At 35.7% G+C, this 13,520-nt stretch overlaps 2 protein-coding genes across 4 annotated transcripts in view; both read left to right on the forward strand.

Annotated features, from left to right (window-relative positions):
• The first annotated feature begins 58 nt into the window (after positions 1–58).
• On the forward strand, positions 59–7,793 carry LOC107696588 (vacuolar protein sorting-associated protein 45-like). 3 transcript variants are annotated; one of them, XM_016497002.1, is made up of 15 exons: positions 59–339; positions 1,131–1,269; positions 1,322–1,378; positions 1,516–1,595; positions 1,904–1,972; positions 2,365–2,502; positions 3,269–3,379; positions 3,745–3,879; positions 4,076–4,189; positions 4,306–4,473; positions 4,889–5,047; positions 5,165–5,272; positions 5,359–5,480; positions 5,764–5,895; positions 7,579–7,793. In XM_016497002.1, the coding sequence occupies exons 1-15, from the start codon at positions 247–249 to the stop codon at positions 7,658–7,660; spliced, it is 1,707 nt and encodes a 568-aa protein (XP_016352488.1). In that variant the 5' UTR covers positions 59–246; the 3' UTR covers positions 7,661–7,793. The 3 variants fall into 3 exon arrangements, with proteins under 3 accessions (XP_016352488.1, XP_016352489.1, XP_016352490.1); XM_016497003.1 differs by lacking the exon at positions 59–339 and adding an exon at positions 805–830; XM_016497004.1 differs by lacking the exon at positions 59–339 and adding an exon at positions 856–1,004.
• A 2,866-nt stretch (positions 7,794–10,659) lies between these two features.
• The window catches only part of LOC107696529 (pleckstrin homology domain-containing family O member 1-A-like), a 15,089-nt gene continuing 12,228 nt past the window's right edge, over positions 10,660–13,520 (forward strand). The window contains exons 1-2 of the mRNA XM_016496888.1: positions 10,660–10,823; positions 12,221–12,367. Of these exons, the coding sequence (XP_016352374.1) occupies positions 10,797–10,823; positions 12,221–12,367 (174 nt within the window). The 5' untranslated portion in view covers positions 10,660–10,796. The remainder of the gene's footprint in view (positions 10,824–12,220; positions 12,368–13,520) is intronic.

Below are 13,520 nucleotides of genomic sequence, written 5' to 3' on the forward strand. Positions count from 1 at the left end.
TTAATTGAACCTGCAGGACTGGCATACCGACTGAGCTACAACTGTTCCCAAATCAGACGCGGACAGAACGCTCGCGTATACCGGAAATAGTAGAAAGCGCAGCCAGAGTTGTCTCGCATTGTCAACAGTATTGTGTATACAGGAGTTTACTGATGAAAAGAGTCCTTTATCGTTCGTTAAACAACTTTGAAACGATCTGATCAATTTACTCATTCTCACTGACAATTGGAACATAAATACGACAAAATGAACGTGACTCTGGCTGTCAAGCAGTACATTTCCAAAATGATAGAGAGCAGCGGACCCGGGATGAAGGTGCTGCTGATGGACAAGGAGACGGTAAGTGAATTCAAACTAGAGGACAGTTATATGCTTTAGACTGAGTATTCAAATTTAAGATGATTGAAATTATTTATTCATACTTGAACGTCTCTGGTTTCAGGAGAATGTAGAGCACCTGATTCAAGAGCTTCGTCGGCCCAAGTATAGTGTTTATTTCATCTGTGAGTGCCAGTAATATATCAGAAGACACACTGCATCAGTTTATCTCTCATTCATATGAGTTTGCATATGTGATAATAAGGGTGGTGAGATGATGCACGTTTAACCAACTTTAGGACTAATGAATTATTTTGTGCAGATTTCAGTAACGTGATCAGTAAGAGTGAAATAAAGGCTTTGGCTGAGGCAGATGAACAGGAAGTAGTTGCAGAAGTGCAGGTGGGTGAAGTCTTCTTCATAATTGATATATAAATATATTTGTTCAAAATAATTCATAATTCTTCTTATCTACATCTCTGATGAAGGTGCTGCTGATGGACAAGGAGACGGTAAGTGAATTCAAATTAGAGGACAGTTATATGCTGTTATATGAAAACGCAGATCAGTTCTTATGCCACTGATAGTCTAGTATTGTGTGCAGTGTATGGATTTTGCTGACCTGGTACATGTCATGTGTCTCTTAACCAAATGCAGCTGAACTGAACTCTTAATTTGTTTTTGAAGTATGGCTGTTTCAAAACATCTAATCAGCAGTCTACCTAGACATGTGTTAACTCTGATCTGCCACCAGTGACAGACAGTGATCAAAACATTACTTTCTTGTTCTCTTTTCCTCTGTTCGTTAATAGACCAGTATCGTAAGTGTGGTCTACACACAGTCTGAGATCCTGCAGAAAGAAGTCTACCTTTTTGAGCGCATTGACTCAAAAAACCGGGACAACATGAAGCACCTTAAGGCAATCTGCTTTCTTCGGCCAACCAAGGTAAGTATACATAGATTAGGGTGACCATACGTGCCATTTTCCCAGGACGCGTCCTGATGTAGAGCACCTGATTCAAGAGCTTCGTCGGCCCAAGTATAGTGTTTATTTCATCTGTGAGTGCCAGTAATATATCAGAAGACACACTGCATCAGTTTATCTCTCATTCATATGAGTTTGCATATGTGATAATAAGGGTGGTGAGATGATGCACGTTTAACCAACTTTAGGACTAATGAATTATTTTGTGCAGATTTCAGTAACGTGATCAGTAAGAGTGAAATAAAGGCTTTGGCTGAGGCAGATGAACAGGAAGTAGTTGCAGAAGTGCAGGTGGGTGAAGTCTTCTTCATAATTGATATATAAATATATTTGTTCAAAATAATTCATAATTCTTCTTATCTACATCTCTGGTCTGTCTCTCCATCTATCCAATCCATAAAAAAATGAATAAATTAAAATCAGTGTTCATATAATGTATCTATCCAATCCATAAAAAAATGAATAAATTAAAATCAGTGTTCATATAATGTATCTATCCAATCCATAAAAAAATGAATAAATTAAAATCAGTGTTCACATAATGTTGTCAAACTTTATAAATCTTGTTTCTCGTCAACCAATTAGATTTTGTGTTCTAGGAGTTCTATGGAGATTTCATTGCTGTGAACCCTCATCTCTTCTCCCTCAACCTTCAAGGAGTATCCAGGGTAAGAAAGAAATGAGGCTTTTGTCACATTTGAGCAGCCTTAACTCGTTTTATAGGGAACTTAGTGCTTGCCTTTTGTTGCTTTGTGTGGATTGACCTGCATTTAATTATTCCTGTATGAATCATTAAAGCAACTGCATGTATGTCGCAAAAATACACAAAACTTTACATAGTTGCTTATAAATGTATTTTGTCATTATTTATTAATGATCAAGGTATGTTACAATACTGAACAGAAAACAGGTGGAGATAATTTACGTTAGATCACAAGATCTTATAAACTAATAGTGCTGCTTGGAATTATTCTTATTTTTTCTTCATATCTTTACGGCTAACTGACACAGATTTTTTCTGTTTGAGGCTCACTGTGAATTTTTCTCTGCATGTTTATAGGGTCGCAGTTGGGAGCCCAGTGTACTGCCTCGTGTAACTCAGGGTTTGACATCAGTGTTGCTGGCCCTGAAGAAATGCCCCATGATCCGCTACCAGCTCTCTTCTGACATGTCCAAAAGGCTGGCAGAGAGTGTCAAAGTAAGACTTTACTTCTTAATTATATCATAGATCTGTAATGTGCATTATTAGTAATTTGATTTAATCTATATGTCATTTTTTGATACAAATGATAACAGATAAAAATGTGTATATATATATATATATATATATATACACATTTTTATCTGTTATCATTTGTATCAAAAAATGACATATAGATTAAATCAAATTACTAATAATGCACATTACAGATCTATGATATAATTAAGAAGTAAAGTCTTACTTTGACACTCTCTGCCAGCCTTTTGGACATGTCAGAAGAGAGCTGGTAGCGGATCATGGGGCATTTCTTCAGGGCCAGCAACACTGATGTCAAACCCTGAGTTACACGAGGCAGTACACTGGGCTCCCAACTGCGACCCTATAAACATGCAGAGAAAAATTCACAGTGAGCCTCAAACAGAAAAAATCTGTGTCAGTTAGCCGTAAAGATATGAAGAAAAAATAAGAATAATTCCAAGCAGCACTATTAGTTTATAAGATCTTGTGATCTAACGTAAATTATCTCCACCTGTTTTCTGTTCAGTATTGTAACATACCTTGATCATTAATAAATAATGACAAAATACATTTATAAGCAACTATGTAAAGTTTTGTGTATTTTTGCGACATACATGCAGTTGCTTTAATGATTCATACAGGAATAATTAAATGCAGGTCAATCCACACAAAGCAACAAAAGGCAAGCACTAAGTTCCCTATTATATATATATATATATGTATGATCTGTTTGTGTTTTCCACAGCAAATCATTACTAAGGAGTATGAACTGTTTGACTTCAGAAAAACAGAAGTACCTCCTCTTCTCCTGATTTTAGACAGAAGTGATGATGCCATTACTCCCCTTCTCAATCAGGTAAGAAACCTGTCTGCTGTCTCACAGTCTAAAAAAGTCTCTTAGTAATGTTCCATCTGAATCTGGTAAGATCTGCATGCAGAATCCTAGACCTGACCACCAGAGAGAGATGGAGGCCATAGTTTTATTCTGGATTATATTAGAAAACTGCTAAAACAGTATGTTTTAGTGTTAAACATTAGTGTTAGACATTAACAGCATGCTTTTTATTCTTTTTCTCTACTGAGAGATTTACAGCAGCCAGTGTGTCCTGCTTGCTTTTGCTGAAAACAGTTGTCTTACTGCAGCAAAATAAATGTTACATAATGATTCAGTGTGCTGATATTGCAGCAAATTCTACATGTGGATGCGTTTGCTTCCTCTAGTGGACATATCAGGCCATGGTTCATGAGCTACTGGGCCTCAATAACAACCGCATAGACCTGTCAAGAGTTCCTGGAATCAGTAAGGACCTACGGGAGGTGGTCTTGTCGGCAGAAAATGATGAGTTTTATGCAAATGTGAGTAGCTTATCATTCAAAATATTATTGCTAGGTAGATCACATTAAAGAGAAATACATCTTGAAATTACATACTAATTAGATTTTATTTCCAAATAAATACTCCTAGTTAAGTAAATACAAGTTAATAATGTAAAAAAAAAAAATTAAACAAAGAAACACTGTATGTTGTTTTCTCTTTCTTTCTCTTAATAAGAACTTGTACCTGAATTTTGGTGAGATTGGAACAAACATCAAGAACCTGATGGAGGATTTCCAGAAGAAAAAGCCCAAGGACAAACAAAAATTAGAGTCCATAACTGACATGAAGGTGAGTGGATCACTGCTGAAGCCAGTTAATATTGTTCTTTGTAGGAGTGATCCAGAACTTTTATTATTATATTACACAGTTCTGTTTTTAATCACCATTTTCTGGCCCTTTTGTAGGCATTTGTGGATAATTACCCACAGTTTAAGAAAATGTCAGGCACGGTCTCAAAACACGTAACTGTGGTTGGGGAGCTGTCTCGCCTGGTCAGTGAAAGACAGCTGATGGAGGTGTCAGAGGTGGAGCAGGAGTTGGCCTGCCAGAATGATCATTCCAGTGCACAACAGGTTAGAGTGCAGACATTGATAATAATATGAAATGTTTCTTGAGCACCAGATCAGCATATTGGAATGATTTTTGAAAGATCATGTGACACTGAAGACTGGAGTAATGACTGCTGAAAATAACTAAAATTAATTTAGCATTTAAATTACATTTTGAAATATATTGAAATAGAAAAAAATTTGTTAAATTGTAATAATATTTCATAATATTACTGTTTTTACTGTATTTTTGATCTAATAATTGCAGCTTTGGCGAGTATAAGTAAGTTCTTTCGAAAATATATATCTAAAAACTTACCAACCCCAAGCTTTTGAAAGGTAGTGAATGTCCATCCACAAAGTTCCTTGTGATTGCCTACAATATTTTAAGATGAGATCTTGCACTGTTGCAAAAGATTACTCGTTCGTCTTTCTGCAGAACCTGAGGCGACTATTGCAGAACCCTCGGCTTTCTGAAATTGATGCTGTGCGGCTGGTGATGCTGTACGCGCTTCGCTATGAGAAACACAGCAGCAGTATTCTGCCCAGCCTTATGGAGGAGCTCAACCGCAAAGGGGTGTTAGAGAGAAACCGCAAGGTGAGAGCCATCAGATCTGTCCTGTAGCACAATGACAGATCCAGATGAATCTGATCAAATCTAGTCATTTTATTACTAAAAAGGAAAGTGAGCTCAACTTTTCCATCTGTGCTGCAGATGATACAAGCCGTGGTGGAATATGGTGGCAAACGAATCAGAGGAAGTGAACTCGTCGCTCCTACAGATGCTGTGGCCATTACCAAACAGTTTTTCAAAGGACTTAAGGTAGATCTTCTGTTTACCAGTGTGTTTTCTTAACATGTCATATTGCTGTAGTCACAAACTCAGAACTTGTTTATGTATTTGAATAGGGAGTTGAGAATGTGTACACACAGCATCAGCCGCTACTACATGACACGCTGGATCAGCTGATCAAGGGTCGTTTGAAGGACAGCCAGTTCCCCTACGTCGGGCCAAGTTCTCTTAGAGACAGGTGACATGGATACATAAGTAGTCTGGCATGCACACTCATGCATTAATGATATATGGCCACACTTACAGACGTTTAATGTGAGCGTTTTGATTTTGCTTTAAAGGTGAAGTGTATGATTTCTATAATAACGGAATGACTGTTTTCAAACATCCTACCTACCAGTTAAATTCGTTTTAAATAGTCTGTTTAATGTACAATACAGAAACTTTTTGATTGGATTGAAAAACATGGACTGCAGCAGTTATATAAATGTACTCCTTCACACTCTGTCTCGACCCTTCAGACCTCAAGACATTATTGTCTTTATAATTGGTGGGGCCACTTATGAAGAGGCATTGACTGTTTATAACCTGAACCGCACAATGCCGGGGGTGCGCATCGTACTCGGGGGCACAATCATTCACAACACTAAGAGGTCAGTGTCTTTAAATGCTCTCAACGTAGTCGTCTCTTTTCACCATTTCACCTCTATCCATTTGCCCTCTGGCACACAAGCCTTTATGCCTTATTCAAGAAGGTTCCCGGTTACAGAGTGACATCAGCCCTAGAATGGCATTATGTAAAGAACATACAATTGTGCTGCTCGTATGACTTAACTGAATCATTCATTCTCATTCTGGAGGAGGTTTCACTGGTAATCTAGAATATATGGGTTCTGGTTTCTTAGCACTCTCGCTTCCAAAGTGATTTTGATTTCACTTGGACATTGGATTACTTATTTAATATATTAATTCAATATTTTATATATACACTACTACTCAAAAGTTTTGGGTCAACAAGATTTGTGTTGAAAGAAATTAATACTTTTGTTCAGCAAGGATGTAATAAATTAATAAAAAGTGACAGTAAATACTTTGAAAATGTTACAGAAGACTTCAAGTAAATGCTGTTCTTTTGAAACTTTCGATTCATCAAAAAATCTTTATCAAAAAAAAAAAATATTGAGCAGCACAACTGTTTTCAACATTGATAATAATAAGAAATGTTTCCTGAACAACAAATCAGAATATTAGAATGATTTCTGAGAGTCATGTGACACTGAACACTGGAGTAATGGCTGCTGAAAATTCAGCTTTGTCATCATTTTAAAATACAGTGGGTACGGAAAGTATTCAGACCCCCTTCAATTTTTCACTCTTTGTTATATTGCAGCCATTTGCTAAAATCATTTAATTTTTTTTCCTCAATGTACACACAGCACCCCATATTGACAGAAAAACACAGAATCGTTGACATTTTTGCAGATTTATTAAAAAAGAAAAACTGAAATATCACATGGTCCTAAGTATTCAGACCCTTTGCTCAGTATTTAGTAGAAGCACCCTTTTGATCTAATACAGCCATGAGTCTTTTTGGGAAAGATGCAACAAGTTTTTCACACCTGGATTTGGGGATCCTCTGCCATTCCTCCTTGCAGATCCTCTCCAGTTCTGTCAGGTTGGATGGTAAACGTTGGTGGACAGCCATTTTTAGGTCTCTCCAGAGATGAATATTTTACAATATTACTGTTTTTACTGTATTTTTATTAAATAAATACAGCCTTGGTGAGCTCAAGACTTTTTCAAAAACATTAAAAATATTATCATCCCCAGACTTTTCAACCGTCATATATATTAATTAATCTAAATTATTTTGTATATTCACATATGATGATGTGTGAAATAAACCCTGTATTAATCTTAATATTTTCAACCAAATAAATGTAGTTTAAGCTAAATTTATTAATAAAGCTTTAACTTATTTCCATCTAATTTAACTACAGCTGTGGCTATTATATGCTATAGCCATTAGATACTGGTTAACCCACTTGACACTTTATAAACTTCCTGAAGCAAAATATTTATTTTCAGTGTATGTGGGTGAGCATTTTGCTTTCTATACCAGGTAATGCATCAGTATTTGTGATGTCAAATTTTTCAATCAAAAGTTCCAAACAAGGCTAGAAAAATCAATAAAATCAGTTTGTTTCAAAAACGTGATCCACCATATTCTTTATTATTATTCCGTTACCCACAGTGGGTTGTGTAAACCTGACTCTGTCAAATACAGTGCTGACTGTACTTATGTATTATAAGCCACATATGTTCCCCTGATACAGCTTTCTGGAGGAAGTGATGCTTTCAGTAGGTTCAGGTGGTGACAGAACACAAGGCGGAGGCCGTCAGCTGAGCCGACGTTGAGCTGTTATCAGCATATTAATGTGTGCTTACACTCCCAGCGCTGTCTGTCCTCTGAACCCTAAACGGAGTACATTTTTCTTCTTTGTTTCTCACCTGACATTCCTTGAGTTAAGTTAAAAAAAATGGTAACATTGCACGATAAGTTTAATTCATTAACATTAATGAACAATTAATAACAATTTGAACAGCATTTATTAATCTAAGTTAATGTTAATTCTAATAATGAATTGTTAAAAATGTATCAATATATGTGGAAATTTGCAAACATATTTAGAAAACATTAACCTAGATTATTAAATATTGTAATATTATTCATCTTTTTTAGTTCACGAGACCTAATGTGTTAACTAATGTAAATGATTTGAAACATACTGTAAAGTGTTATCAAAAAAATATATGTAAGCAGAAGTGTTGATAATGATGTGTGAAACACTGTAAATGTGCATAACTTTTGTGATCATATGTAAATGTTTTAGATGCCCCAAAAATGTTCACAGTGACAGCATTTTGTATTTATTTGCTTGGTGTTGCTGCATTTGATTGTTTCTGGACAGATGACTACTGTATGTTTCAGTAAAAAAAAAAAAATGTATATATACATATCTTATGAACAAAAGTTGAACAGGCTGTTTTGTCTATATATTTAACTTGAGTTACAATAATGTCAAATTGTTGAATCAAAGGTTCCCAACATGGCTAGAAAAACCAACTAAATCAGTTTGATTCAAAACTAAGCAAAATTCTAAAACATTTAGATTTTAGAAAAAAGTGGTCCACCATATTCTTTGTTATTATTATTCACATCCCTATCCAGCTAAATTAAAAGACATGCTGCAGATATGCAGACATCGATAAACTGTTGTCTTCTCGTTATTAGCTAGAGCTTATTAATTCAGTCGGTGCACAATAACTGTAATATTAATGTCTATCAAAGTCTTTTAACAACTAATGTGGCCTTTAATTTATAATTTATGGCAGTTCTTGGTAGACAAATTTAGACACACCACCTTTGAAGAGTCTAAATCGGCTAACATTAAAGCCTTGTATAAAACACCTTTGTTTTTATATCTTGGTGTGTCTTTTTTTCATATGTCCTACTAATTTTTTGCCCTTGAAAAAATGGACAACGTAGTATGTGACTATTTTATCATGCTCTTCAATAAACGAAAAGAACTATTAGCATCAGCTGATTGTTGGAGTTGTTTATCCAATAACCTCAGACCAACACATTTTCATGGTTTTTGTTATCACCAAAGCCTCAGTTCACAGTCTGTAATGCCTCACAGATGATTTACAGATGAAACGGTATCAAGTAGGCTGAGTTTAGCCCATTACTTTAACCTCCAGAGCTTAACCCCCTAGACACATTCAGGTTGCTCCACTGTAACTCCCCTTCCTCCACTCCTCTTCCTCCCTCCTAAATCACATCCATTAATTCCCACCATCAGCCAGAGTACCAGCAGACCTGAACGACTTAATAGCTTTACTGCATCAAGCACACAATTTGCTGTGTATGGATAAAAAAAAGAAAAAAAACGTTAAAGATTGCTTATGATGAGTCAGTAAAGGGTCTGGTAGATTTCCAGAGAGATTATATCACACTTGATGTGTTGTACCGAAATTCACATAAATACAGTGGAACAAAAATCAGGTCCAAGATCCATTTGTTATTACAGATTTGGGTAAAAGAAATCTCTTAAGCTATCCTAGGCAAATGTAGAATGCTTTGTCAACCCGAGGGAAACATTTCTTGCTCTGTTTTAGAATAATGTGGTCAATTTATGTAGACCGAGAAGAAGCTTAGAGCAGTGTAATTATAGCCATGTAGTTTGTTCTTCTGAATATGTGCTTTTTCAGAGCTTGTAGAAGGGAATATCCTAGGAAATTCCCCTATGTGCTTGAGCTACATAAGTTTATGTATTTTGGAAGTTTTATTGTAATTGTTTTTATTTGTAATATTCAGATCTGTGCTCTCATTTGTTGTCATTTTTAACTTTTGCCACAACTGGCACACATTTCTTTTTAGGTTTACTGAAACAAAGCTGCTGCATGAGTGTTTAGTAAAGAACTTGTCACACTTTTATTTCAGTGTATCTCTCTCAAGGTAGGTTTATTTTTGAAAGTTAATTTCTTTATAGATGCTTCGACTACAAAAAGACATCGGACATTTCCTATTACCCAGGGGGGAAAAAGGCAGCTTATTTTGTGACAACATGCCCCAATAGTATGTTTTCACACTATATGGGGAAAACTGTCACAATGGAACCTGCATTTATTATGTATTTCAGCAGAATTTAAACAGTTAATCGGTTATGTAGAAAAGTGATGCATAAAACATCAAAAATGAAGTAAATGTAATATTTCTAAACTTGCCGTGCCTGCAATTTATGCCTCAATTTGCCTCAATATGCCAGTGTTGTTTCATTGTGTTCATCTATTACCTAACAGTTATTACAAAATAATGATTTTGACATTTTAATTAACAAAAATATTCTAACATATGAATAAATCTTAATATCTAAACGTGTGGACAACTATGGACAACTTTTGTTTGTGATAGCTATAGTCCCACTTTCCTCCACACTGTTTCTCAATGCAAGTTATTCACTTCTAGCTTTATATCTGCTAGATAGATACCACATTATAAAACATAACATGGCCTATATTCTTGAATTCATTAGGTTACACAAATAAACAGTTATATTGATTATCACTGAAAATAACTATATCCTTTGCTATACGCCGATTTGCATTGCGTTTAGGTTGTTGATGATGGGGAATAAAAAGAAAGCCATTGAAGCTCAATATGCAGCGTGACATCACACAGACAGCTGTGCTCGTTCAATAGATGGAGCAGTCGAGCTCTATAAACGGGAAAATCCGTTTCGGTGAGAAGCACAGCAACTCAGGGACTCACCCAAGCCAATGGAGAGCCTGTGCCCGCGGTTTGCAAACCGGCAGTGTAGAGACTGGCAGTCAATCAGCTCTGAGAGCCAGAACCTCGTCCAATCTATAGCCACTTGCACGCGGCAAATTCACAGCTGAAGATAAACAAAAACATCTCCGTTTCTTCTAGAAAGTGGGACAGATCGCGGAATATAACGTTATTTCGGAAAAGACACATTTTGCGAACAGCATGAAGAAAAGCCATTTGGTCAAAAGGGTGAGAATTTCATACACTGAGTCTATGATGGTGGAAATTGTGATTTTGAATGCTCATAATTTAAAAGTTTAATTGAACAGTGACTTAATGTACAGCGTATTAATGTGTATTATTTGTGTCCTGTTTAGTATTTTGTGCTTCTGTAAATTAATTTAACAATGACTCCTTTGTTATGAAACGCCGAATGTGAGACCGTATATGTCCATTACACTTCTTCATTATATGCTGTAGTCACTCATTTAATTGACACATATTTTATTCTGTTTAACAGAATATTTAATTAACCACACCCTTAATTGACTAACTGACAGTAAATCATTTTGGGAAATATATATATACCCCCTAAATAATAGACCGCGGTCGAGTGAAAATGTGACTTTTATTAGGGTGCAATAGCCTATATCAGGCCGTATTAATATTTATTTCTTTAATCGAACTAGTAATAATTTTTTGTTCCCAGTATATTTTTATTACTAGTAAGTAATCCAATGCTACTACACTCTTAAAAATAAAGGTGCTTCACGATGCCATAGAAGAACCTTTTTGTCTAAATGGTTCCATAAAGAACCTTTAACATCTGAAGAACCTTTCTGTTTCACAAAAGGTTCTTTGTGGCAAAAGAAGGTTCTTCAGATTATAAAAAGGTAAGAAAGAGACGGTTCTTTAAAGAACCTTTGACTGAATGGTTCTTTGTGGAACCAACAATGGTTCTTCTATGGCATCGCTTGAAGAACCTTTTGAAGCACCTTTATTTTTAAGAGTGTACCCTGTCTTTTTAAATGTACTTTTTTGCTTATTCCAATTGTGAGTCCAAATTAATTAGACATTTGGCACTAATAGTCTAATTCTTAGCTACTAGTCACTCAATGGTTACTAGTAGGGTATCTATTCCAGCTTTAGTAGTACTTATTAGATAATATTACTTCATGACACTAATATGTAATCCAGTGTAATATGTATATGACACTAATATGAATTCCAATTGTTGCAAGTAACATTTCTCACTAGTCACAATTGTTTTTTTTGCTTGCCATATGACAGCAAATGGTTAAATTAAAAATCTTTTTAGATTAAAAATGTTACTAGTAAAACATTTTATATGCACTAGTACCTAATAAATAGCTACTGACGAAACTGATTCTAATTATTAGTAAAAGTGCTAAGTGTTTGAATATGTCACGGGACATACTAGGACTTATTGGTTAAAATACTAGTGAAAAGGAGGCCAGTCACTATTGGAAGACTTACTAATAGTTAAAAAAATAAGTATTAATATAACAGATATGGAATAAATGTTATGATGGCTTAGCACAGTGCAGTGTGACAGAGATCTATTTGAACTCATATACTATGTAAGACGGGCGACACATTAACCGGGTCATTGTTGGCACACTCAGGGTCTTCAGGATCTCAACCAGCTATCATCCCAACCAGACAAAGTAGGCTGGATCCGCAGGTTCAGTGGCAAAGGAATATTTAGGGAAATATGGCGAAATCGCTTTGTGATGCTTAAAGGAGATAATCTGTACATCTTTGAAAAAGAGGTGAGTTATTAAGATTTTAGTATCAGAGAATGCATAATCATAATGATTTCATGCTCAAAATGATCAATCAAAACACTGAAGGACATGTCAGATTTCCAAAAGTATACCATGCCAACTACTATATAGTGATTATATAGTGAGTATGAATGTTAATAATTAATGTTTGCCAAAACCTCCTGCCCTTGATATAAAATACATACTTTAGCTAAATCAAAGTAATCCCTTTGACAAGCTATAATTTTCTAAAGGGTATTATATAAACACTGAAAATTGAAACTCAACTGTGGCCTCAAACCACAAGCAGCATGTGAACCTGTGCTTGTGTCATGGATTTTGTGTCAGTGCCTGTACCAAAGATCCCTGAAGGTTCTGCAAGTTGCTTACAGATATTCAATTGAATTTCAATTCCGGTTCATTGTAGGAGCAACAAATCTTTACAATTGAATCATTTGCTCACTTGAAGCATGTGTAGAGGGATGGTTGTAATTCTCATGGAAGTGTAGCAGCTTGTTTCTGTCACTGCCTGTAGGCTTTCATCAGTTTCACAGAACCATCACAGAACAGCATACCATCATGGAAAACTATACAGCGGTGCCCTGGTTTGTGACATAAGTGCTATATGTCGCACATCCCTCATTCGCACAGCTGCTGTCTTTTGGATGACATTGTTATTTACATTAAAAGATTCAAGACCCAGCTGCTTCTCTCTCGCTCACTGGGGATGCTCAGGACTCTAAATCCAGTGTCACACCATCATAAGAAACTGGCCATGTGTTTAGTTCTGTTAGTGGCACAAATAAGAAACATAAGCTTTAAGCAATTTACCATGAACAGGAATATTAATGCAACTCTTGCAACCCAATCTTTAGTGTTTGTTGTTTTTATACATAGTCTTGGGTGACCATATGTGCCATTTTCCCAGGACGCGTCCTGGCCAGGACGCGTCCTGGGAAAATGGCACGTATGGTTACCCTAACATAGTCTATACATACTATTGGGTGATATTTTGTTAAAGGGGTCATCGGATGCAAAATTCACTTTACAAGTTGTTTGAACATAAATGTGTGTTGGAAGTGTGTGTACACATCCATCCTATAATGATAAAAATCCACCCAGTGTTTTTTTTTTAAATCCCTATTTTAAAATCCCCTTT

Source organism: Sinocyclocheilus anshuiensis, unplaced genomic scaffold (assembly GCF_001515605.1).
Source record: "Sinocyclocheilus anshuiensis isolate Anshui unplaced genomic scaffold, SAMN03320099.WGS_v1.1 scaffold590, whole genome shotgun sequence".
Taxonomy (NCBI): Eukaryota; Metazoa; Chordata; class Actinopteri; order Cypriniformes; family Cyprinidae; genus Sinocyclocheilus; species Sinocyclocheilus anshuiensis.